The sequence below is a fragment of the Mustelus asterias genome, chromosome 7 (assembly GCF_964213995.1).
Source record: "Mustelus asterias chromosome 7, sMusAst1.hap1.1, whole genome shotgun sequence".
In the NCBI taxonomy this organism is placed as follows: domain Eukaryota; kingdom Metazoa; phylum Chordata; class Chondrichthyes; order Carcharhiniformes; family Triakidae; genus Mustelus; species Mustelus asterias.
The window spans coordinates 31,711,302-31,733,984 of NC_135807.1; the positions used below are offsets into that span (position 1 = coordinate 31,711,302).

Consider the following 22,683-nt stretch of genomic DNA (forward strand, 5'->3'; position numbering starts at 1 on the left):
CATTCATCCAGGCAAATGGAGAGTATTCCATCACACTCCTGACTTGTGCCTTTTAAATAGTGGTTAGGTTTGGGGATAAGGAAGTGAATTACTCGCCACAGAGTTCCCAGTCACTGCTCTTCTCTTATAGCCACAGTATTTATATGGCTGGTCCAGTTCAGTTTCTGGATCATTCGGGAGGCAGAGGCAGCTATAGATAGAAGCTATAGAGAGGTAGCTACTCCTAGAAATTATGATACGTGGGTGACGGCTAGAAGGGGTAAGAAGCAGTCGGAGCAGTGATCCCCTGGATCCCCTGTTCCTCTGTATAACAAGTATTCCGTCTTGGATACTGTTGAGGGGGATGACCTAACAGGGGTAAGCCATGGGGTACAGGTCTCTGGCACAGAGTCTGTCCTTGTTGCTCAGAAGGGAAGGGGGGAGAGGAGTAGAGGATTAGTTATTGGGGACTCCATAGTTAGGGGGACAGATAGGAGATTCTGTGGGAGCGAGAGAGACTCGCGGTTGGTCCGTGATGTCTCGGATCGTGTTTTCGGGATCCTTAAGGGAGAGGGGGACCAGCCCCAAGTCGTGGTCCACATAGGCACCCAAGACATAGGTAGGAAAAGGGATGGGGATGTAAGGCAGAAATTTAGGGAGTTAGGGTGGAAACTTAGGGCTAGAACAAACAAAGTTGTTCTCTCTGGTTTGTTACCCGTGCCACGTGATAGTGAGGAGAGGAATAGGGAGAGAGAGCAGTTGAACATGTGGCTACAGGGATGGTGCAGGAGGGAGGGATTCAGATACCTGGACAATTGGGGCTCATTCTGGGGTAGTTGGGACCTCTACAAACGGGACGGTCTACATCTGAACCAGAGGGGTACCAATATACTGGGGGGGAAATTTGCTAATGCTCTTCGGGAGGGTTTAAACTAATTCAGCAGGGGGATGGGAACCTGATTTGTAGATTCAGTGTACAGGAGGTTGAGAGTAGTGAGGTCATGGATAAGGTTTCAGCGTCACAGGAGTGTACTGGCAGGCAGGAAGGTGGTTTGAAGTGTGTATACTTCAACACCAGGAGCATCCGGAATAAGGTGGGTGAGCTTGCAGCATGGGTTGGTACCTGGGACTTCGATGTTGTGGCCATCTCGGAGACATGGATAGAGCAAGGACAGGAATGGTTGTTGCAGGTTCCGGGGTTTAGATGTTTCAGTAAGAGCAGGGAAGGTGGTAAAAGAGGTGGAGGTGTGGCATTGTTAGTCAAGGACAGTATTAAGGTGGCAGAAAGGACGTTTGATGAGGACTTGTCTACTGTGAGTATGGGCTGAGGTTAGAAACAGGAAAGGAGAGGTCACCCTGTTGGGAGTTTTCTATAGGCCTCCGAAAAGTTCCAGAGATGTAGAGGAAAGGATTGCAAAGATGATTCTGGATAGGAGTGAAAGTAACAGGGTAGTTGTTATGGGGGACTTTAACGTTGCAAATATTGGCTGGAAAAGCTAAAGTTCGAGTACTTTAAATGGGTCAGTTTTTGCCCAATGTGTGCAGGAGGGTTTCCTGACACAGTATGTAGATAGGCCAACAAGAGGCGAGGCCACATTGGATTTGGTACTGGGTAATGAACCAGACCAGGTGTTAGATTTGGAGGTAGGGGAGCACTTTGGTGATAGTGACCACAATTCGGTTACGTTTACTTTAGCAATGGAAAGGAATAGGTATATACCGAAGGGCAAGAGTTATAGCTGGGGGAAAGGAAATTATGATGCGATTAGGCGAGATTTAGGATGCATAGGTTGGGGAAGGAAACTGCAGGGGATGGGCACAATTGAAATGTGGAGCTTGTTCAAGGAACATCTACGGGGTGTCCTTGATAAGTATGTACCTGTCAGGCAGGGAGGAAGTGGTCGAGTGAGGGAACTGTGGTTTACTAAAGAAGTTGAATCTCTTGTGAAGAGGAAGAAGGAGACTTATGTAAAGATGAGACGTGAAAGCTCAGTTAGGGCGCTTGAGAGTTACACGTTAGCCAGGAAGGACCTAAAGAGAGTGTTAAGAAGAGCCAGGAGGGGACATGAGAAGTCTTTGGCTGGTAGGATCAGGGAAAACCCTAAAGCTTTCTATAGGTATGTCAGGAATAAAAGAATGACTAGGGTAAGATTAGGGCCAGTCAAGGACAGTAGTGGGAAGTTGTGCGTGGAGCCTGAAGAGAAAGGAGATGTGCTAAATGAATATTTTTTGTCAGTTTTCACACAGGAAAAAGAAAATGTTGTCGAGGAGAATACTGAGATACAGGCTATTAGACTAGACAGGATTGAGGTTAAGGAGGAGGAGGTGTTAGCAATTCTGGAAAGTGTGAAAATAGATAAGTCCCCTGGGCCAGATGGGATTTGTCCGAGGATTCTCTGGGAGGCTAGAGAGGAGATTGCAGAGCCTTTGGCTTTGATCTTTATGTCGTCATTCTCTACAGGAATAGTGCTAGAAGACTGGAGGATAGCAAATGTTGTCCCCTTGTTCAAGAAGGGGAGTAGGGACAACCCTGGTAATTATAGACCAGTGAACCTTACTTGTGTTGTGGGCAAAGTTTTGGAAAGGTTTATAAGAGGTAGGATTTATAATCACCTAGAAAGGAATAATTTGATTAGGGATAGTCAACACGGTTTTGTGAAGGGTAGGTCATGCCTCACAAACCTTATTGAGTTCTTTGAGAAGGTGACCAAAGAGGTGGATGAGGGTAAAGCAGTTGATGTGGTGTATATGGATTTCAGTAAAGCGTTTGATAAGGTTCCCCATGGTAAGCTATTGCAGAAGATATGGAGGCATGGGATTGAGGGTGATTTAGTGGTTTGGATCAGGAATTGGCTAGCTGTAAGAAGACAGAGGGTGGTGGTTGATGGGAAATGTTCATCCTGGAGTTCAGTTACTAGTGGTGTACTGCAAGGATCTGTTTTGGGGCCACTGCTGTTTGTCATTTTTATAAATGACCTGGATGAGGGCATAGAAGGATGGGTTAGTAAATTTGTGGATGACACTAAAGTCGGTGGAGTTGTGGACAGTGCGGAAGGTTGTTTCAGGTTACAGAGGGACATAGATAAGCTGCAGTGCTGGGCTGAGAGGTGGCAAATGGAGTTCAATGCGGAAAAGTGCGAGGTGATTCACTTTGGAAGGAGTAACAGGATTACAGAGTACTGGGCTAATGGTAAGATACTTGGTAGTGTGGATGAACAGAGAGATCTCAGTGTCCATGTGCATAGATCCTTGAAAGTTGGCACCCAGGTTGATAGGGTTAACAAGGCGTACGGAGTATTAGCTTTTATTGGTAGAGGGATTGAGTTTCAGAGCCAGGAGGTCATATTGCAGCTGTACAAAACTCTGGTGCGGCTGCACTTGGAGTATTGCGTACAGCTCTGGTCACTGCATTATAGGAAGGATGTGGAAGCATTGGAAAGGGTGCAGAGGAGATTTACTAGGATGTTGCCTGGTATGGTGAGAAGGTCTTATGAGGAAAGGCTGAGGGACTTGAGGTTGTTTTCGTTAGAGAGAAGAAGGTTAAGAGGTGATTTAATAGAGGCATACAAGATGATCAGAGGATTAGATAGGGTGGATAGTGAGAGCCTTTTTCCTCGGATGGTGATAGCTAGCACGAGGGGACATAGCTTTAAATTGAGGGGTGAGAGATATAGGACAGATGTCAGAGGTAGGTTCTTCACTCAGAGAGTAGTAAGGGCATGGAATGCCCTGCCTGCAGCAGTAGTGGACTCGCCAACATTAAGGGCATTTAAATGGTCATTGGATAAACATATGGATGATACTGGAATAGTGTAGGTTAGATGGGCTTTAGATTGTTTTCACTGGTCAGCGCAACATCGAGGGCCGAAGGGCCTGTACTGCGCTGTAATGTTGTGTGTTCTATGGTCAATGGCAATTCCCAGGATATTGACACAAGGGGATTCAGCATTGGTCATGCCAGCTGAATGTTAAAGAAAGATTGTTAGATTCTCCCTTGTTGGAGGTGGTCATTACCTGGCACTTGTGTGGCATGAATGTTACTTGCTACTTATCAGCCCAAACCTGAATGTTGTCCAGGTCTTGCTGCACATGGATGTGGCCTGCATTAATATCTAAGGAGTCAGGAATGGTGCTGAACATTGTGCAATCGTCAAAGAATATCCCCACTTATGATGGATGGAAGGTCATGACAAAGCTACTAAAGGTGGTTGGGCCCCACACACCACCCTGCAGAACTCCTGCTGCGAGGTCCCAGGGTGAGGTGATTGACCTCCCAACAATCACAACTATCTTCCTTTGTAAGGGATATGACTCCTCCCAGGAGAATTCTTCCGTTTTTCTAGGGCTCCTGAATGGCACACGCAGTCAAATACAACCTTGACAGTCATTCTCACCTTACCTCTTGAGTTCAACTATTTTGTCCATGTTTGGACCAAGGCTGCAATGAGATCAGGAGCTGAATTACCCTGGTGGAAACCATATTGGACATCAGGTTATTGAAACCAGCTCCACAAATATTCAGGCAAAACTTTTGCAAAATCAACACCCAACCAACTGGCTAGTGTCCGGATGGCCAAAAAGTGTCTCCTCTGCCCGGTCTTGTTTTCAACTATCAAATGGTCAGCATTCCGGGGAGGGGAAAGTAAATGCTTCAAAGACACACTGAAGTTCTCCTTGAAGTGCAAAAAATTGATACCAATTACAGAGAAGATTTTTTTACCAATCATTCAAACTAGTGAGGGCTATTCCATCAAACTATATCATCTTTAATGGAGGTAGGTTGATGTCAAATATTAAATTTAAATTTCATCTGCTAGACTCACATATGGAATCTTTTTAAATAGAGGTTTCAACTGTCGAAACAAAGATACTGACTTAAGATGGCTGCCAGAAGTCACCCGACCTATCTGCAACTGCATGTTGGCCAAGCATTCAACGTGGATTACAAATAAGACGTGCCCAGTCAATCTTCCTGTGGAATTTCAAACCTACTAATGTCAATGATTACTTCTAGGACAGCCTGAAACCAAAAATGGCTGCCACAATTTGTGTCACTGTATAGTCCATTCCATTTTATCAGGATGGAGAAAGAGAGTCCACTGAGACATAGGCCACCCAGTACTTGTTGTTTTATTCCTACCTCATCATAGATGTACAAAGATGTGCAAAGTCCAAAGATGTGCGGGTTAGGTTGATTGGCCATGCTAAAAAATTGCCCCTTAGTGTCCTGAGATGCGTAGGTTAGAGGGATTAGTGGGTGAATGTGTAGGGATATGGGGGCCTGGGTGGGATTGTGGTCGGTGCAGACTCGATGGGCCAGATGGCCTCTTTCTGCACTGTAGGGTTTCTATGATTCTATGATATGGAAGAATGGGTCATTCAGAAGTGAAGGCTTGGGCATTTAAAAATTAATCATCAATGGCCAAGATCTAACCAAACATGTGCTATTCCATTACCTTCTGCAGAATACACAATCACTATGAAGAGAGAGGTTATGTGATAAAAACTACCTGTTGGAAAAATATTTTAATACAAGTTTAATACTTGCTTGTCAGTAATCTGGAGAAGTAACATCAGAAAGCGGAAAGCTGCTTATATATCTCTCTCTCTCTCTTCTCAATTAAGTTGAACCCTGCTTATATATATCAGTTTGTGAGTAGCAGCCAGAGAAATCTTAAAGAAAATTTCAAATTCTACTTCAGTGTTCCCATGAGGACAAACAAGGAATCCAGCTTTAAGAACTGTTTCAGCTTCAAGCAACAGCCTCTGGACTTACAACTGGCAAACTTTCTTTTGTCTTTTGTTGTTAAATCTTAATTTAACCAGAACTTAACCTCCTCTACTTGTAACGTGAATATTTGCATGCGTGTGTATTGTTATGGTTCAGGTCAGGAACTCCAAAGTGTTTTATGGAGCCCACCTGGATCATAAGTTTTTCCTCTTGAATTTGGCTAGGATAAGCTTGATACGTTTCACTTCAGGTATGATTCAAATGACCCACTAGGGAGCGTTATCAAACAAAGTTTATTTAAGAATATAGTTAACATGTATAGAAATAAAATTAGCAAGAACTCTTATCAATTACATACAAGAGACAAAACAACCACTATAATGTACAACTCTTAACAAATGTATCCAACGTGTTCCAATCAAACCAATCCCGTAGATAAAAGACCCTTCTCACAGGTTTAACACAGCAAAGACTAATGCTCACGTGATACTGGACTGAAGACCTTTGGATGAAGTCTGCAGTTCTCTGGATAGACTCAGAACAGTTTGAAGTCAGAACAGCTTCCCAAAACACCAGGGAGTCTAAGCAAGCCACCAACAGCCGATTCCTCCTTTCAGAAAGGCAAGACCTTGCTTTCAACTGACCAGCAGAATTTCCAAAAACCAGAGAGAGAGAGAGAGACTTCTTTTCAACTTGATACCACTTCTAAAACTAAAACTCAAACCTGCAGCTCCAAACTGAAAATCAAAAAAAAACTCCTATCAACTTGCCTACCAACCAGTTTTTCTGAGAACATTGCAGAGTCATAAATATCCCAGTAAAAATAAACAAACCCACATTTCAGCAGCAATAAAACGACTCTCGTAGACAATTCGGCAACAATGAAAAAAACAAACTGAAAAAGTTTGCTTATAACTGCAGAGTACATGATTTTTAAAAATCACTTCTTAAAGATCCACTAACATTGCAGCATATGTTTGTCTGTGTGTGTGTATGTAAGTGTGTGTGTATGTATAAGTGTGTGTATGTAAGTGTGTGTGTATGTATAAGTGTGTGTGTGTAAGTGTGAGTGAGAGTGAGAATATCTTTGAATATTTTTAATATCTTTACCTCGATGGATTTTTAGCAAGGTACTTGTTTAAACTCAAGAAAGCATGTCTGAATGAGTTCTTTGTAATTAGCATATAAACAGTTAAGTGAATACACTGAATTGGCAATTCATCCTTTTAAATTTCAAAAAACCTGCTACAATGAACCAGGGAGTGGGATAAAGAATGGGAGTCCTTCCATCATTCCTAACCTGCTCCGAACAATGCTTTGAGTCACAATGTCCTAATGAGTAGGAGCAGAGAAGGAAAGTAAAGGAAGCAAGTCCTGCATTTTGGATCCCACTGCCTCCTGGGATGTCCTACTCCATGTGCTCAAAGGTCTGTGAGTTCGAAAATTGACATGTTCAGTAATGTGAATACTCATCTACGCGATCCTGAGTGGATGTCATCCTCATATAGAGGGACAGCTGAGACCAATGCCGGAATTCTACCGCCCTGCTTCCCACGGAATCGGAATGGGCAAGGGACGGACAATGGAAATGCCCATTGACCTCGGGCAGGATTTTCCAGTCTCAGGTTGAGGGAGGCCATAAAATCTCGCCCCAACAGTGACTGGATTTGAAATGAAAATTATTGCAATATTTTCTGAATTAATGGAAAATAAAAACTTGCAGAGAGTACAACAGGCTGCTGATTCACTGTGAGCCCATTTCACATTGATGCTTAGAACAATTTCACCACCCCTACCTCCCCATGAGACACTGGTCTCGATCAAATAGTCATTCTGAACCAGGACTGTATTTGCAGGCAGCACAATGTAAACATAGAACATAACAGTGCAGTACAGGCCCTTCGGCCCTCAATGTTGCGCCGACCAGTGGAACCAATCTAAAGCCCCTCTAACCTACACTATTCCAATATCACCCATATGTTTATCCAATAACCATTTGAATGCTCTTAATGTTGACGAGTCCACTACTGCTGCAGGCAGGGCATTCCACGCCCTTACTACTATGAGTAAAGAACCTACCTCTAACATCTGTCCTATATCTCTCATCCCTCAATTTAAAGTTATGTCCTCCCTTGTTAGCCATTAGCATCCGAGGAAAAAGGCTCTCACGATCCACCCTATCTAATCCTCTGATCATCTTGTATGCCTCTATTAAGTCACCTCTTAACCTCCTTCTCTCTAACGAAAACAACCTCAAGCCCCTCAGCCTTTCCTCATACGATCTTCCCACCATACCAGGCAACATCCTGGTAAATCTCCTCTGCACCTTTTCCAACACTTCCACATCTTTCCTATAATACGGCGACCAGAACTGTACGCAATACTCCTAGTGCGGCCGCACCAGAGTTTTGCACAGTTGCAGCATGACCTCATGGCTCCGAAACCCAATCCCTCTACCAATAAAAGCGAACACACCGTACGCCTTCTTAACAACCCTATCAACCTGGGTGCTAACTTTCAGGGATCTATGCACATAGACACCCAGATCCCTCTGTTCATCCACACTGCCAAGTATCTTACCATTAGCCCAGTACTCTGTATTCCTGTTACTCCATCCAAAGTGAGGTGATTCAGCTCTTTTCTCTCCTTACAGATGCTGCCAGACCTGCTGAGATTTTCCAGCATTTTCTCTTTTGGTTACTGAGGGACTGTTTCTCTGCTGGAGGTGCCATTTTTCAATTTTGACTTGAAACCAAGGCTCCCTCTATTCAGTGCAGGTAAAAGATGGTATCATTTCAAAGAACAGATAAGTTCTCTATGATGTCCGAGCCAATATCTACCCTTCTGTCGGCACCTCAAACAAGATCTAACTACTATTTAAAGTGTCAAAAGTAGGCTTACATTAACACTGCAACGAAGTCACTGTGAAAATCCCCCAGTCACCACACTCTGGCGCCAGGTACACTGAGGGAGAATTTAGCATGGCCAATGCACCTAACCAGAACATCTTTCAGACTGCGGGAGGAAAACCATGCAGACACGGGGAGAATGTGCGGACTCCGCACAGACAGCGACCTAAGGCCGGAATCAAACCCAGGTCTCTGGCTCTGTGAGACAGCAGTGCTAACCACTGTGCTACCGTACCGCCCCAATGGGAAACAGCAGTGAGGGCTCATCCGGGATTTGAACCCGGAACCTCTCACAAGCTCGCTAATTGTAACATCCAAAGTGAGAATCATACCCCTAGACCAAGGAGCTGCCCGCCACTGTTCGTTGCTGCTTGTGGGAGCTTGCTGTGCCTAAATCAGCTGCAGTGTTTCCTATGTTACAACAGTCACAACACTTCAAAGGTAACTCATTGGCTGTAAAGTGCTTTGGGACATCCTGAGGTTGGGAAAGCCACCAAATTAATGGAAATCCTCTGTTAAAATTATTGCCATCAGAAGAAGAGAGAAATGAATCAGTTATGTGACCTGTTTGGGGCGAAACTGGACTGGAAGTAAATAGAAAAGAAAATCAACTGTGGTGTAAAACAAGCTGGTAAATCACCTATCATCCCTTTTCTGTGGTACTGGCAAAGACTAATTCCATATCCTCTGCATCCAATCAAAAACAAAAAGAATGACATATTTTTCAGAGGTCCCAAAAATCAAAAACACTCCATTCCTTTCGATCTATAAAGAGTTAATTATGTCCTGGGATGCTTTACTCGTGTGTGTGGTGGGGATTCCAAACGGAAAGGGGAAATCTCAGCAAGAGTAGGATTCACCTCAGGCAGTCTCTGTCTTTCAGGCTGACCTTCCTGCATCTTTCCATCTCCTCGGAGGCACTTTAATCTTTTAATCAAAACCATCACAGCCGGAGAAACCCCTTGTTGTAAAATGCGATGTATTATAAAACCTCAGATGAAAGAAGCCTCGCTGCAGACTGGTATAAATCTTCTCAAAGTAACTGGGGCTAATGATGATACGATACTCTGCTGTTTTTAGAATATAGCGATGATTATTGCCAGTGCTTTGCATTGTTAGAATCCTAATTTTACACTATATGATGACAAATGAACGGGCAGATGAGTGAAAAGTTGCAGAAAGCAAGAATAAAATTGTCTTCTTATTAGGAACAGCCAAGGTCTGGACATTTTTTTGGGCCTACTTACTTCACAAGCGGAAGAAAATATTTTAGGGAAAGCTTTAATGGATTCCACAATGTCCTGTCGCTGAAAAGAATAATTTCCACATACATAATGGATGATTAACATGAGGAAGAGGCTCTTCAAAGATAAGGAAGTCCAGCATGTCAGATCAAAAGATTGTACCAAAGCAACTATCGTCCGAAGTGCTTAATGGATGACCCAGTTCGGCCTCCTCCTGTGGTCCAGTGTCACAGATGCCAGTCTTCAGGCAATTTGATTCACTCCAAATGATGTCAAGAAATGGTTGAGCACACTGCAATAGAGAGAAGGCTTGACAACATCTAGGCTATAACACTTAAGGCTTGTGCTCCAGAAAAAGTTGTGCCTCTAACCGACATATTCCAGAGCAACTACAACATGGGTTTCTCTCCCATAATGTGGAAATCTTCACAAAACTTCCTGTCCACAAAGCAGGATAAATCCAATCTGGTCAGTCACAGCCCCATCAGTTTGCTCTCAATCATCAATGTTGGAAGGTTAGTGGCATTTACTCAAGAACTAACTGGTCATCAATGCTCAGTTTAACTTTGACTAGGAACTCTTGGCTCCAGACTCTATTACGGCTTTGGTTTAAAAGGAACAAAAGAGTTAAATTCCAGATGTAAGGTGAGGATCACATCAAAGCTGTATGTGGCTGAGTGTGGTCTCAAGGAGCCCGAGCAAAACTGAAGTAAATGGGAATCAGGGTAAATCTCTTCACTGGAGCCATATCTCACACAAAGGAAGATGGTCCTTGAAGGCCAATCACTTCATCCCCAGGATATTAGTGCAGGACAATGCACTAAGGAGAGTGTTCTAGGCTTAACCATCTTCAGCTGCTTCATCAATCACCTTCCCTCCATCACAATGTGAGAAATGGAGATATTGTCCGATGATTGCACAGCATTCATTTCCATTTGCAATTCCTCAGATACTGAAACAGTCATAGAACAATAGAATCATAGAATCCCTACAGTGCAGAAGGAGGCCACACAGCCCATCGAGGCTGCACCGACAACAATCCCATCCAGGTCCTATCCCCATAACTCCACATATTTACCCTGCTAATCCCACTGACATGAAGGGGCAATTTAGCATGGCCAATCCACCTAACCTGCACATTTTTGGACTGTGGGAAGGAAACCGGAGCACCCAAAGGAAATCGACGCAGACTCGGGGAGAATGTGCAAACTCACACAGACAGTCAACTGACCAGCTATACAACTACTGTGATTAGAAGGGCAGGTCAGAGGCTGGACATTATGCAATAAGTAGCTCGCCTCCTGACTCCCCAAAGCCTGGTGATCATCTGTAGGCAAGTCAAGAGTGTAATGGAATGCTCTCTCCATTTATCTGGATGAGTGCAGCTCCATCAACACTCAAGAAGCTCTATGCAAATGGCTAAAACCAGTTGTTTAATCTGCCCCCTATCCATTACCTGAATTATTCACTCCCTCCATAATTACAGTAAGAAGTCTCACAACACCAGCTTAAAGTCCAACAGGTTTATGTGGAATCACGAGCTTTGGGAGTGCTGCTCCTTCATCCATAATTACAGGCATGCAATGTGTACCATATACAAGATACACTGCAGCAACTCACCAAGCCTCCTTCGACAGTAATCTCTAATCTTACACCTTTAACAGCTAAAAGAGCTAAACAGCAGGCATATCAACTGCAAGATCCCATCCAAATCATACACCATGTTGACTTGAAACTGTATCGCTGTCATTAGGTCAAAATCCCTTCCTAACTGCACAGTGGATATCCCTACACCACATGGACTCCAGCAGTTTGAGAAAATAGCTCACCACCACCTCACCACCAGCAATGCCCACATCCCATAAATAAATAAAGAAAAACATTTAAATTTCACTGTTGTAGAAGATAAACTGTTGGTCGCACTATTTACTGGTGTGCCAGGTGTCCAGATGCCCTCGCCACACTGTTATCAGCTCACATTTCAAGCAAATTACAGTACAAAACAGTTTCTTGGCAAAGATGGAAAAAGTTGCAGGAAAAAGGCAGGCCAAAAGGTACATGGTTCCAGCCAGATCTGGCCTAATGCTTTGTCACGGAAGACACAATCCCTTTAATAAGTGGCCCTGTTCTGTTTTACTGCTCCCAGATGCTAATTATTGCTGACAGCGTGTGATGCAGCAATGAAAACACAATTCTTTCACGGGGCTGATTTCTTGATTATCAAGACCCTGTTTGCACCCTGGCATGTTCCACCCACTCAAACAAATAAAATCTAAAACAGGCTGGCTTTCGAAGACTGACATTAGCCCAAAATCATAAACTGGATTTATTTTAAAAATGCACTGAAAGAGGTAACACACGGTCTGACTCCCAACTGTTTTCTGCTGCTAAGGCTACCAAGCTTCAATATAACTATTGCCATCATCTGACTTGGGATTGTTCAAGGAAACTGATCCCAGCTGTTTAAATAAGAATGAAAATGCTTCTCCGTCTCCATGGGCAACGCATAAAAACAAGATTTGAGTTTGTGTCGGAGGGATGGGGATGTTGGCTGGTGTGGTGGGGTGAAGTGGGGGAGGGGGGTTCTTTCAGCATCGATCAGGTTGTTTAAATTGCAATGACGCAGCATGAGAGAGAATGAAAATACAAAATCTTGCCCTTTTCCTGTCTAGATCAGCAAAGCAGAGAGGGTGGAAGGGGAGAGGGTGAGGAGAATCTTTATCCAATACTTATTGGTCATTATTAAAAGTTCAGGATCTGGGACAGTCATAAATCATGCTCCAATTAACAGTTTATCTCAAGCACCCATAACATACTCTTTATGTTTTCCAGCAATAAGCTAAAGAAATTGGATTTAATTACAGTCCACTGTGCTTTAAAGGGACTACACTCACGGTAAAGCAGCACAAATTAAATGGGTGACTCAGTGGGTGAGTTCACAGGCCAGTGTGATACTGGGCAACATACATGGAGAATTACAATACAGAGCCGTGTAAACACTGGCCCATGTGAAGCAGGAACACACACACATACACACATGTCTCATATTGTCTCATATTGAAACACAAAGACAGTGACATCTGTGACACTGAGACACACACACAGGCCCGTGTGATACTGAACACACACATACCCACTCACTGGCCTGTCTCATACTAATGTGCTTATGGTGAACCTTGGAGACTTTTGGCCTCCATTGGCCTCCAGCACCTCAAATAATCAGATCTGCCCTTTGCTTGCTCTCCTGTACTGCGCTGACAATAAGGCACAGAGCCTTGCGTCAATGAAGGCATAAGCATGACAACAACATCGTATTACAAGCAAAACAGAGACCAGGGTCACTGCAATAATAATAAAAAATCTTCTTCATTCTCATACCTGCTGCAAAGGAAGATCCAGACAAAAGCAGCCGCTATGAGAATTATTTTGGTGGCGGTGAGTGTTTGACGATTAATTAACCTTTCAATCAGGAATTGGGGTGTGTGATCATGTCCACATCGCCAAGCCTCGGTGTATGGAAATTATCTCAACATCAGGGTACAGACCCCAGAATGAAACCTCAGCCATAATGACCAGAATTTTACCGCCTTGCCCCAGAATCGGGGTCGGGGCGAGGCTCGCAGAACGGCATCCTCCACAGGCCTCGGGCGGGATTTTAAGAGCCTCAGGTGGGTGAGGCAGTGAAATTACGGCCAATGTCTCAAATACTCATATACTGATCCCAAAATGTGATTTCTTTGGAAAAATCTCTCCAAGCAGTGGATGCTGCTGGGACTGTATACCTGATCCAACATGAAGTGAGCGATGGATCCCAGAATCAGGCAAGTTTCGGATCTTTGGGCAGGGAGGGGTTGGGCATCGGTGTTGGGGGAGGTATGGGAGGGATGGGAGGGGAAGCAAGGTGGCAAGGAAGTGGGTTTTTGAGGTCAGAAAGGGAGGTACAGGGGAGGTTTATCATATTGGATGGAGAGGGGCCCTCAATACGCACAGGAAAACTCCCCCCCAAAGGGCAATGATAAAAGAGGGACACCCCACTCTCGGCCGCTTGCGAATGGCAACCAATTGTGGTGTCCAGCTGCCTGCCATATTTTGGGAAACCAGCATATTGTCATTGGATTCCTGATCCAACACCATCATGCTGGACTGTATGCTCACACAGGAGAGCAACAGTCTGGATTTGCAAACATAAAATCTCGGCCAGAAATCAGTTTCCCGACATCAGGATAAAGTGCAGGAATTCTGTTCTCGGGACTCTAAGGGCAGCTTAAAGGCAGGTCGAGCTTCCCAAAGAAACAATATCAGGAATCCCTTTTCTATGCATCAGCAACTCATGCATGCTCTTTAAAAGGACACTTCACTGCCTAAGTTACATCAGAAAGCCTGTAAATCAAAGCAGTCCAGGAAGAGTTTTTTTTTAAACTCTGAAAGCTTAACCATGTTTATTCTTCAAATTTAAACAGTTAGGGACTTAAAAGATTTCAGATCATGACACGTAAACAGACCTTATTCACCCTTCAAGAGTGTTTATATCTAGTGCATTAATTTGTGACTTTCAAATGGGAAACAGAGAAAATGGGGTCTGTTTGAACACAGCACTAAGTTGAAATGGCCCTACCATTTCCCTCTTCCGATAAAATTTTATTTGTCAGAAATGAGTGAGAGTGGTAGATGCAGGGAGGATATTCCCAATGGTGGGAGAGTCCAAAACCAGGGGTCACAGTCTGAGGATTCAAGGTAGACCATTTTGGACAGAGATGAGGAGACATTTTTTCACCCAAAGAGTGGGTGAGCCTGTGGAATTCATTACCACAGGAAATAGTTGATGACAAAACATTGAATTTATTCAAGAGGCAGCTAGATAGAGCACTTGGGATCAATGGGATCAAAGGTTATGGGGAAAAAGCAGGGTTAGGCTATTGAGTTGGACGATCAGCCATGATTGTAATGAATGGCGGAGCAGGCTCCAAAGGCCAAATGGCCTCCTCCTGTTCCTACCTTTTGTGTTTCTATGTTTCTGTATGCAGGTCACACCACAATTTATAAAGTTTCAAGGAGTCTTTCTGACTCTGCAAAAATCTGTTTAAAGCATTCCTGTACCATTCCTGTCCTGTCACACTCTTATACATGCACTTCGCAGCAAGAGTTATTGGATAATAACGAGGTGACAGAACTTCTGGTGACTTTATCCTTACCCCCTCCCCCGTGACCACCTTTTAGTTAGGTTAACAACTTCATATCCCCTGTCATCTTGGTTGGTATAAATATAATTACATGGAAATTAAATAGAATTATATACAATTGCATACACTGAGATAAAATTATATAGAAAGTATATGCAATTTAAACTTGAAAATAGGTCTTTGGGCTCAACTAGTCTATGCTGGTGTTTAACCTTTAAACAAGCAATTGTCCTAATCCTATGTTCCCACCCTATTCTCATATATCCTTTACTCTTTTTTTCTTCAACCATGTATTCATAGACATTGAGCATCACTTCTGTAGCGTAGTGGTTATCACATTTGCCTAACACACGAAAGGTCCCTGGTTCAAAATTGGGAAGAAACATTGGAAATCAATAACTATGGTGGTTCTTTCCATAGCCTCATAAAACTGTGCAAAAAATCTTTTGCTCTCTGTCTTAAATTCTTTCAGCATTAACTGACTCACCCTTCTTCCTGAACAGTGTTTTTGGTTCCTCAGGTAGAACAAGGCCACAGTTCAGTGCAGGAACATTCGGGTCACGACTTGGCTGGCAGAGTTGTGTGTCTGGATACAATACACATTCATAATGCAGAGCCTCACTGTCCCGCAGAGTTGCCAATTTACAGAAGGTTTCTTCTGTGCACCCTGAAATAAAAATGGGAAACTGGTCCCATGAACAATAAAACAACCGGTCACCCAAATGTGGGTCAGTTTGAACATTCTCAAGAGCGTCTAACACACCAAACTTGATCCTGGTCTCTGAGTGCAATTCTCTGCATTTCCTGTACCCTGGAAGAGTTGCAACGTGAGCTAAGGTGTCAAATGTGGCTCAGTGGGCAGCACACTGGCCCCAGTGTCAAAAGGCTGTGGCGCTTTCACTGCTGTCCTCAGCAATATTTTGTTATCAAACAACATCACAGAAAAATTGATTATCTGGTAACCATCTCAGTGCCATTTATGGGATCATAGAATTCCTACAGTACAGAAAGAGGCCATTCAGCCTATCGAGCCTGCACCGACAATAATTCCACCCAGGTCCTATCCCCATAATCCCATGTATTTACCCTGCTAGTCCCCTTGACACTAAGGAGCAATTTACCATGGTCAATCCACCTAACCTGCACATCTCTGGACTTTGGGAGGAAATTGGAGCACCGGGAGGAAACCCGCGCAGACACAGGGAGAACGTGCAGACTCCGCACAGACAGTGATCCAAGGCTGGAATTGAACTGGGTCTCTGGCGCTGTGAGGCAGCAGTGTGAACCACTGTGCCACCGTGCTGCACGTCCTGTATTACAGTGGTGACTCGACTTCATTGGTACATCCTTGGCTGTGAAATGCTTTGGGACATCCTGAACATTGGTGGTTCTGGAGCAACCTTTTAGTTTTATAACCAGGGACCGAACACAATACCAATTAAAAGTCAGAGTTGGATTTAAACTGTGTTACTTACGTGCCAGGCACCACAGCTCCGCCTGTGCCTTTGGAAAATGATGCTTGAAGAGTTGGTAATGCTGGTTTGGAACAGACTGGTTCAGATTGACTTGGACAAGCTTGGGGACCATTTCCAAGAAAAGATCTCTGGTGATTTCTAATTAACACAGAAAAAACCTTTTCCATTTTCGTTGTTTGTTAAACTAAAACAATATCTGCAATTAAGAATCTACTGATGACTGTGAAACCATTGTCAATTGTCGGAAAAACCCATCTGGTTCACTAAAATTCTTCCAGGAAGGAAATCTGCCATCCTTACTTGGTCTGGCCTACATGTGTGCTCCAGAGCCACAGAAATGTGGTTGACTCTCAACTGCCCTGCAAGGATAATTAGGGATGGGCAATAAATGTTGGCCAGCCAGCGACGCCAGCCATGTCCCACATATGAATAAAATAAACTGATCATTTAAAGCTTTCACAAATTGGTGACCACCATCTTTAAAGTAAAGTCTTTTTTTAAAGTTTATTTATTAGTGTCACAAGTAGGTTTACATTAACACTGCAATGAAGTTACTGTAAAAATTCCCCAGTCGCCACACTTCGGTTCCTGTTTGTGTACACTGAGGGAGAATTTAGCATGACCAGTTCACCTAACCCGCACATTTTTGGACTGTGGGAGGAAATCAGAGCACGCGGAGGAAACCCACGCAGACACAGGGAGAATGTGCAAACTCCACACAGACAGTGACTCAAGCCGGGAATTGAACCCCGGTCGCTGGAGCTGTGAGGCAGCAGTGCTAATCACTGCGCCACCGTGCCGCCACCCAAATGGTGCACCCAAAAAGATAAAGTACATCTGAGTCTGAAAACACCTGGATCTGACAAGTCCATCCACATACCTGGGATTATGCGCTTGTCACCCCCACCCCAAAACAATACTCTCCCCTCTCCCTCTCATCTCCCATAAACGCAAGGGTCTATTTATCCGCTATTCCAGTACCCACGTTAATCAATTTAAAACTCAATTCCAAAAATAGCGAATAAAATGGACTTATAATCATTTAAAACTGAATGGAAGTTTTCAAAATTATGCTTGATTCAGGTAAGGTAAATGGAGAAAATTTATCTCCTCTGGTTGGTGAGTCAACAATGAGAATTTAAGATGTTCAAAAGAATCAAGGAAAAGTTTGAGATTATATTTTTCCTCAGATATTTGGTGGGTCCAGGAAGAGATGAGACAGAAAACCATTTGAAAGGGACGTGGATAAATACTTGTGAAAGATAATCTTGGAGGTTTATGGAGAAAGGGCAGGGGAATGGAACAAAGTGGACAAATTTTCCAGAAAACCAGCAAAGAACTGAATGGCATTCATTTGGGGGGAGTTGGTAACTAGGGATCATAGTTTGAGGATAAGGGGTAAACCTTTTAGGACTGGGGTGAGAATAAATTTCTTCACCCAGAGAGTGTGGAATTCACTACCACAGAAAGTAGCTGAGGCCAAAACGTTGTCTGATTTCAAGAAGAAATTAGATATGGCTTTTGGAGCTAAAGGGATCAAGGGGTATGGGAGAAATTGAGGATCAGGATATTGAATTTGATGATCAGCCATGATCATAATGAGTAGCAGAGCAGGCTCCAAGGGTCAAATGGCCTTCTCCTGCTTCTCGTTCCTATGTTTCTATGTTTTGTGTTGTCAAATTCAATATCTCCTTTGAGTGGCATAGCTGTGGTTAGCATGGCTGCCTCACAGCGCCAGGAACCCAGGTTCAATTCCCAGCTTGGGTCATTGTCTGTGTGGAGCTTGCATGTTCTCCTCATGCCTGCGTGGTTTTCCTCCGGGTGCTCTGGTTTCCTCCCACTGTCCAAAGACGTGCGGGTCAGGTGGATTGGTCATGTTAAATTGTCCATTAGTGTCAGGGAGATTAGCAGAGTAAATATATGGGGTTACAGTGATAGGGCCTGGGTGGGATCGTTATCGATGCAGGCTCGATGGGCTGAATGGCCTCCTTCTGCACTGTAGAGATTCTATGACTCTTCAATGAATCGGCAAAGTGTTTGCATGTAACCATTCCACAGGACAATTTTCCATGCTATAAAGTCTATAACAAAAGGCAGTATGGTAAGGAAACAGGCCAACACCCCTCCCCGATCCAATATTTTAATCGTGTGAGGGGGCTTATGGCGGGAAGTGGCCAGGCAAAGAGGGAAAACAGGATAAATATTATAGGTAAGTCATGAGCGCAAGTGAAGAAGAAGAAAGGTTTTGAGTGGCTAAGGAGTAACTAACTCCTTTGTAAACTGCTTCCACAATCGCGTGTTCCTAGAGAGGGTTAGTAATCATGGACCACTGGTTGGGAATTGATGACTCATGATTGCCCATCCATTTCTGATCGATAGAAAATTAAGGGCTGCAAGTTTCTATTTGCTTACCTAGCATTCCCTGTGGACAGCAATCATAGAATAATCATAGAATCACAGTGTAGAAGGAGGCCATTCGGCCCATCGAGTCTGCACTGACCACAATCCCACCCAGGCCCTTTTCCCCAGTCATCAAGATTACATGGTCGGGGAATTAGCCTTTCACTTCAATTTTCCGATCCAATGGGAACTATTCTTTGCTCCCTCCAGATTGACGGTGCTTCACCTCAGCTTATTTGATTGCTGAGCCGAATGGATCTTCAAAGGTCAGGCTCATTAGCATAATGAGGTTGGCCCCTCCCCCATCTCAGGGCAGAAAGGTGGAATGGCTGGCTTGCGGACAGGAGGGAAATGGCTGCAGCATCTGCCTCAGCGAAGCACAGCTGGCAACATCAGCAAAACAGAAAGGATATTGGAAACTTTTTAACTTTTAGAAAATCTTCCAATTTCCTCTTTGATCAATTATACAAAGCAAGGGTGTCCTTTCAATTTTCCTCCCCAATCTTAAAACCGCAGGCAATGTCAAGTTACCTTCTTGTCAATAAGTAGGATCATTAATGTGTAATTTAAATATGGCTATCTATATTTTCATTGATCTATTCAGCGTCTATCCTCATTTTGTGTTGAAAACACATGAACATGAGTGATCCTTAACTGTCCTCTGAAGTCAACTAGCAAGCACTCAGTTATGCCAAATCTCTCATGGCCGCAAGGATGGAGAATAAATGCTGACCTTTCCAGCAATTAACAAGTCCTGGGAACAAATCGAAACATAGGAAGAATGAGTAGGCTATTCAGCTGCTTGAATAGCTTGAGTCTGCTCTGCCACCCAGTTTGACCATGGTCCCTGGAATGAAAAGCTTGTCGTATGAGGAACGGTTGAGGACTCTGGGTCTGTACTCGTTGGAGTTTAGAAGGATGAGGGGGGATCTTATTGAAACCTACAGACGCTGCGAGGCCTGGATAGAGTGGACGTAGAGAGGATGTTTCCACTACTAGGAAAAACTAGAACCAGAGGGCACAACCTCAGGCTAAAGGGACGATCCTTTAAAACAGAGATGAGGAGGAACTTCTTCAGCAAGAGAGTGGTGAATCTGGAACTCTTTGCAGTAGAAGGCTGTGGAGGCCAGGTCATGGAGTATCTTTAAGACAGAGACAGATAGGTTCTTGATTGATAAGGGGATCGGGGTTATGAGGAAAAGGCAGGAGAATGGGGATGAGAAAAAAATCAGCCATGATTGAATGGTGGAGCAGACTCGATGGGCCGAGTGGCCTAATTCTGCTCCTATGTCTTATGGTCTTATGGCTGAACTGTACCTCAACTCTGTTCACTCATCTTAGCTTCATATATTTTGGTACCTATGCCTAGCAAAAATCTATCCATTTCAGTCTCATAAGCTCCAATTGTCCCAGCTCTCATCTGAAATTGGTTAGAGAATATGCCTTTGTGTGACTCAGCATTACAAATACCTGGTACACGTGGGGCCTGTTGATCCTGGGGATCTTTGCCAGTACAGTCGGGGGCTGTCCTCAGCCGTGTGTTCATGTTGGAATCTGAAAATCATTTGGAACAATCACTTTAATTCAAATAATGTTGGATGTTCGGATAAACGTGCCTGTAAGAATAACTCATGAACCAGAAAGCCAAGTGATATGCAAAGCAGCACGTGACTCTGTGTGTCAATGCGTCTTATCAATTATGGCCAATAGTGATGCTCGCTCTGCATCTTTTTCTTGGAACAGTCAAATCACTGTGCCTAGTATTGCTAAGGAACCAGCTATTTGCAATGTATAACCTTGAGTTCAGCGCCAATAGTTAGCCATGACTCTTAAAACTCAGACTACCTGTTGAAGTGCTTTCTCTCTTATTCTTTCTAGAACAACTGTCGACAATCTGGTCATTCTAAAATAAAAGATCTTCAAGCCAAGATACTAATCACAGCCTGTGGGCCCCACATTTGGAAACAAAATCCATGTGTCAATTCTAAATCATGGCAGTCAAATGTATAATTTAATGGATGAACAATTAGGTACGGGAAGGGTGGAACTGACCTCCACATATAAATTCCTGATGTATTTGTGTGTTGTGGTGCTCTGCATTGGGAGCACTGATTCATGTGAATCTACCTCTTTGTCAAAATCAGACAAGGTTTAGCAACTATTCAGGTTGTTTATTTATTAGTGTCACAAGTAGGCTAACATTAACACTGCAATGAAGCTACTGTGAAAATCCCCTAGTCGCCACACACCAGCACCTGTTCGGGTAAACTGAGGGAGAATTTAAGCATGGCCAACGCACCTAACCAGCACGTCTTTTGGGCTGTGGAAGGAAATTGGAGATCTGGAAGAAACCCACGCAGACACGGGGAGAACTCCGCACAGACAGTGACCCAAGCCAGGTATCCCTGGCGTTGTGAAGCAGCAATGCTAACCACTGTGCAACCATGCCTCATCCCCCCCACCTCCATCTCAGCTCACATGATTCACCGTGGGCCCGATTTTACCATTGCGTCACGTTCAAAAACAGATGTGAAAATGTGGTAAAGTTGGGTGTGAGGTCATTAACGCGATCCATGCCCGCATCCGTGCCACTTTACCGAGACCCAGGAATGGCCGCGATCTGATTCGCGCCCGAAACAGGTGCAACGGCCATTTAAATGCATTTGCATGCATTTAAATTGAATTAATGAACTGCCCGCCCAACTTTATCAGCATTTCCCCCTTTACCACCGCGTTTGCCAATCCGGAACCGCGCCGTAATGGACCTGCTAAATAAAAGTCAGAATTGGGCGTTCCAGCTGCTGAAGAGGTGAGTTCAGAGCTTCCAATGGCTCTCTGACTCAGATCAGTGTTGGGGAAGGGGGAGGTGGGTCAGATCATTCTCTGGTGGGGGGGGTGGATGGCAGATCGTTGTCTGATTGGGGGGGCGGGGGAAGGAGGGCAGATCGCTGTCTGGTTGGGGGGGAGGAAGGCAGATCATTCTCTGGGGGGGGGGGGGGAGGGGGGAGTGAGGCCGGATCATTCTCTGGGGCGGGGTGGGGGGGGGGGCCGGGGGGAAGTGAGGCCAGATCATTCTCTGGGTGGGGTGGGGAAGGAGGGGAGTGAGGCCAGATCATTCTCTAAGGGGGGTTGGGGGGAGTGGAGTGAGGCCAGATCGTTCTCTGGGGGAGAGGAGGCGGGTAAGATGGATCTCTGGTGGGGGCGACGGGGGGGGGGGGGGGGGGGGAGGGGGGGGTGGCAGGGGGGTCTGCTGCCACTCTGCGGGCGATCGGTCTGGGTAGCGGGGGTGTGGGTGGATAAGGGGGACAGTGATGTCTGGGGGCCATCGCTCCTGCTTTTCGCTCCCGGCCCGCTTTCTCCTCTTTCTGCAGCTCGGGAATGATCTAACACGGGTGCACCTTTTCAAATTTTTTTCTAACTGCGCATGCGCAGTTCAGAGCTCCGATCATTTTGGGCGTGCTAAGCCCCGCCCACAGCGCGATTCAGACTCGCGATTTTTTTTTCAGGCTGGGTGCGTATGGGAGTGCCTGAAAGCTGATTTCCAAGTCGGATCTGAATTGCGCCTACTTAGAATGAAAATGGTAAAATCAGGCCCTGTGTGGGTTATGTGGTAAACTGACCAGAGATGCCAAAGGTTTTATCCCTGGCCTTTAATAACTCAACTCATCTCGAGCAGCACGGTGCTGAGGAAGCTATGTTTTAAATGTCACTGAGGCAGGGTAAGCACACAAATAGAGTTGGTTGTGATGCCTTCCTGGGAATAGT

General features: G+C 44.5%; 1 protein-coding gene across 1 annotated transcript in view; it reads right to left on the bottom strand.

The window, feature by feature from the left end:
- tg (thyroglobulin) overlaps nt 1-22,683 on the bottom strand; it is a 387,985-nt gene that overhangs the window by 240,662 nt on the left and 124,640 nt on the right. The window contains exons 29-31 of the mRNA XM_078216995.1: nt 20,389-20,472; nt 16,519-16,656; nt 15,531-15,710 (exon numbers count right to left, since the gene is read on the bottom strand). Coding sequence (XP_078073121.1) covers nt 15,531-15,710; nt 16,519-16,656; nt 20,389-20,472 — 402 coding nt within the window. The remainder of the gene's footprint in view (nt 1-15,530; nt 15,711-16,518; nt 16,657-20,388; nt 20,473-22,683) is intronic.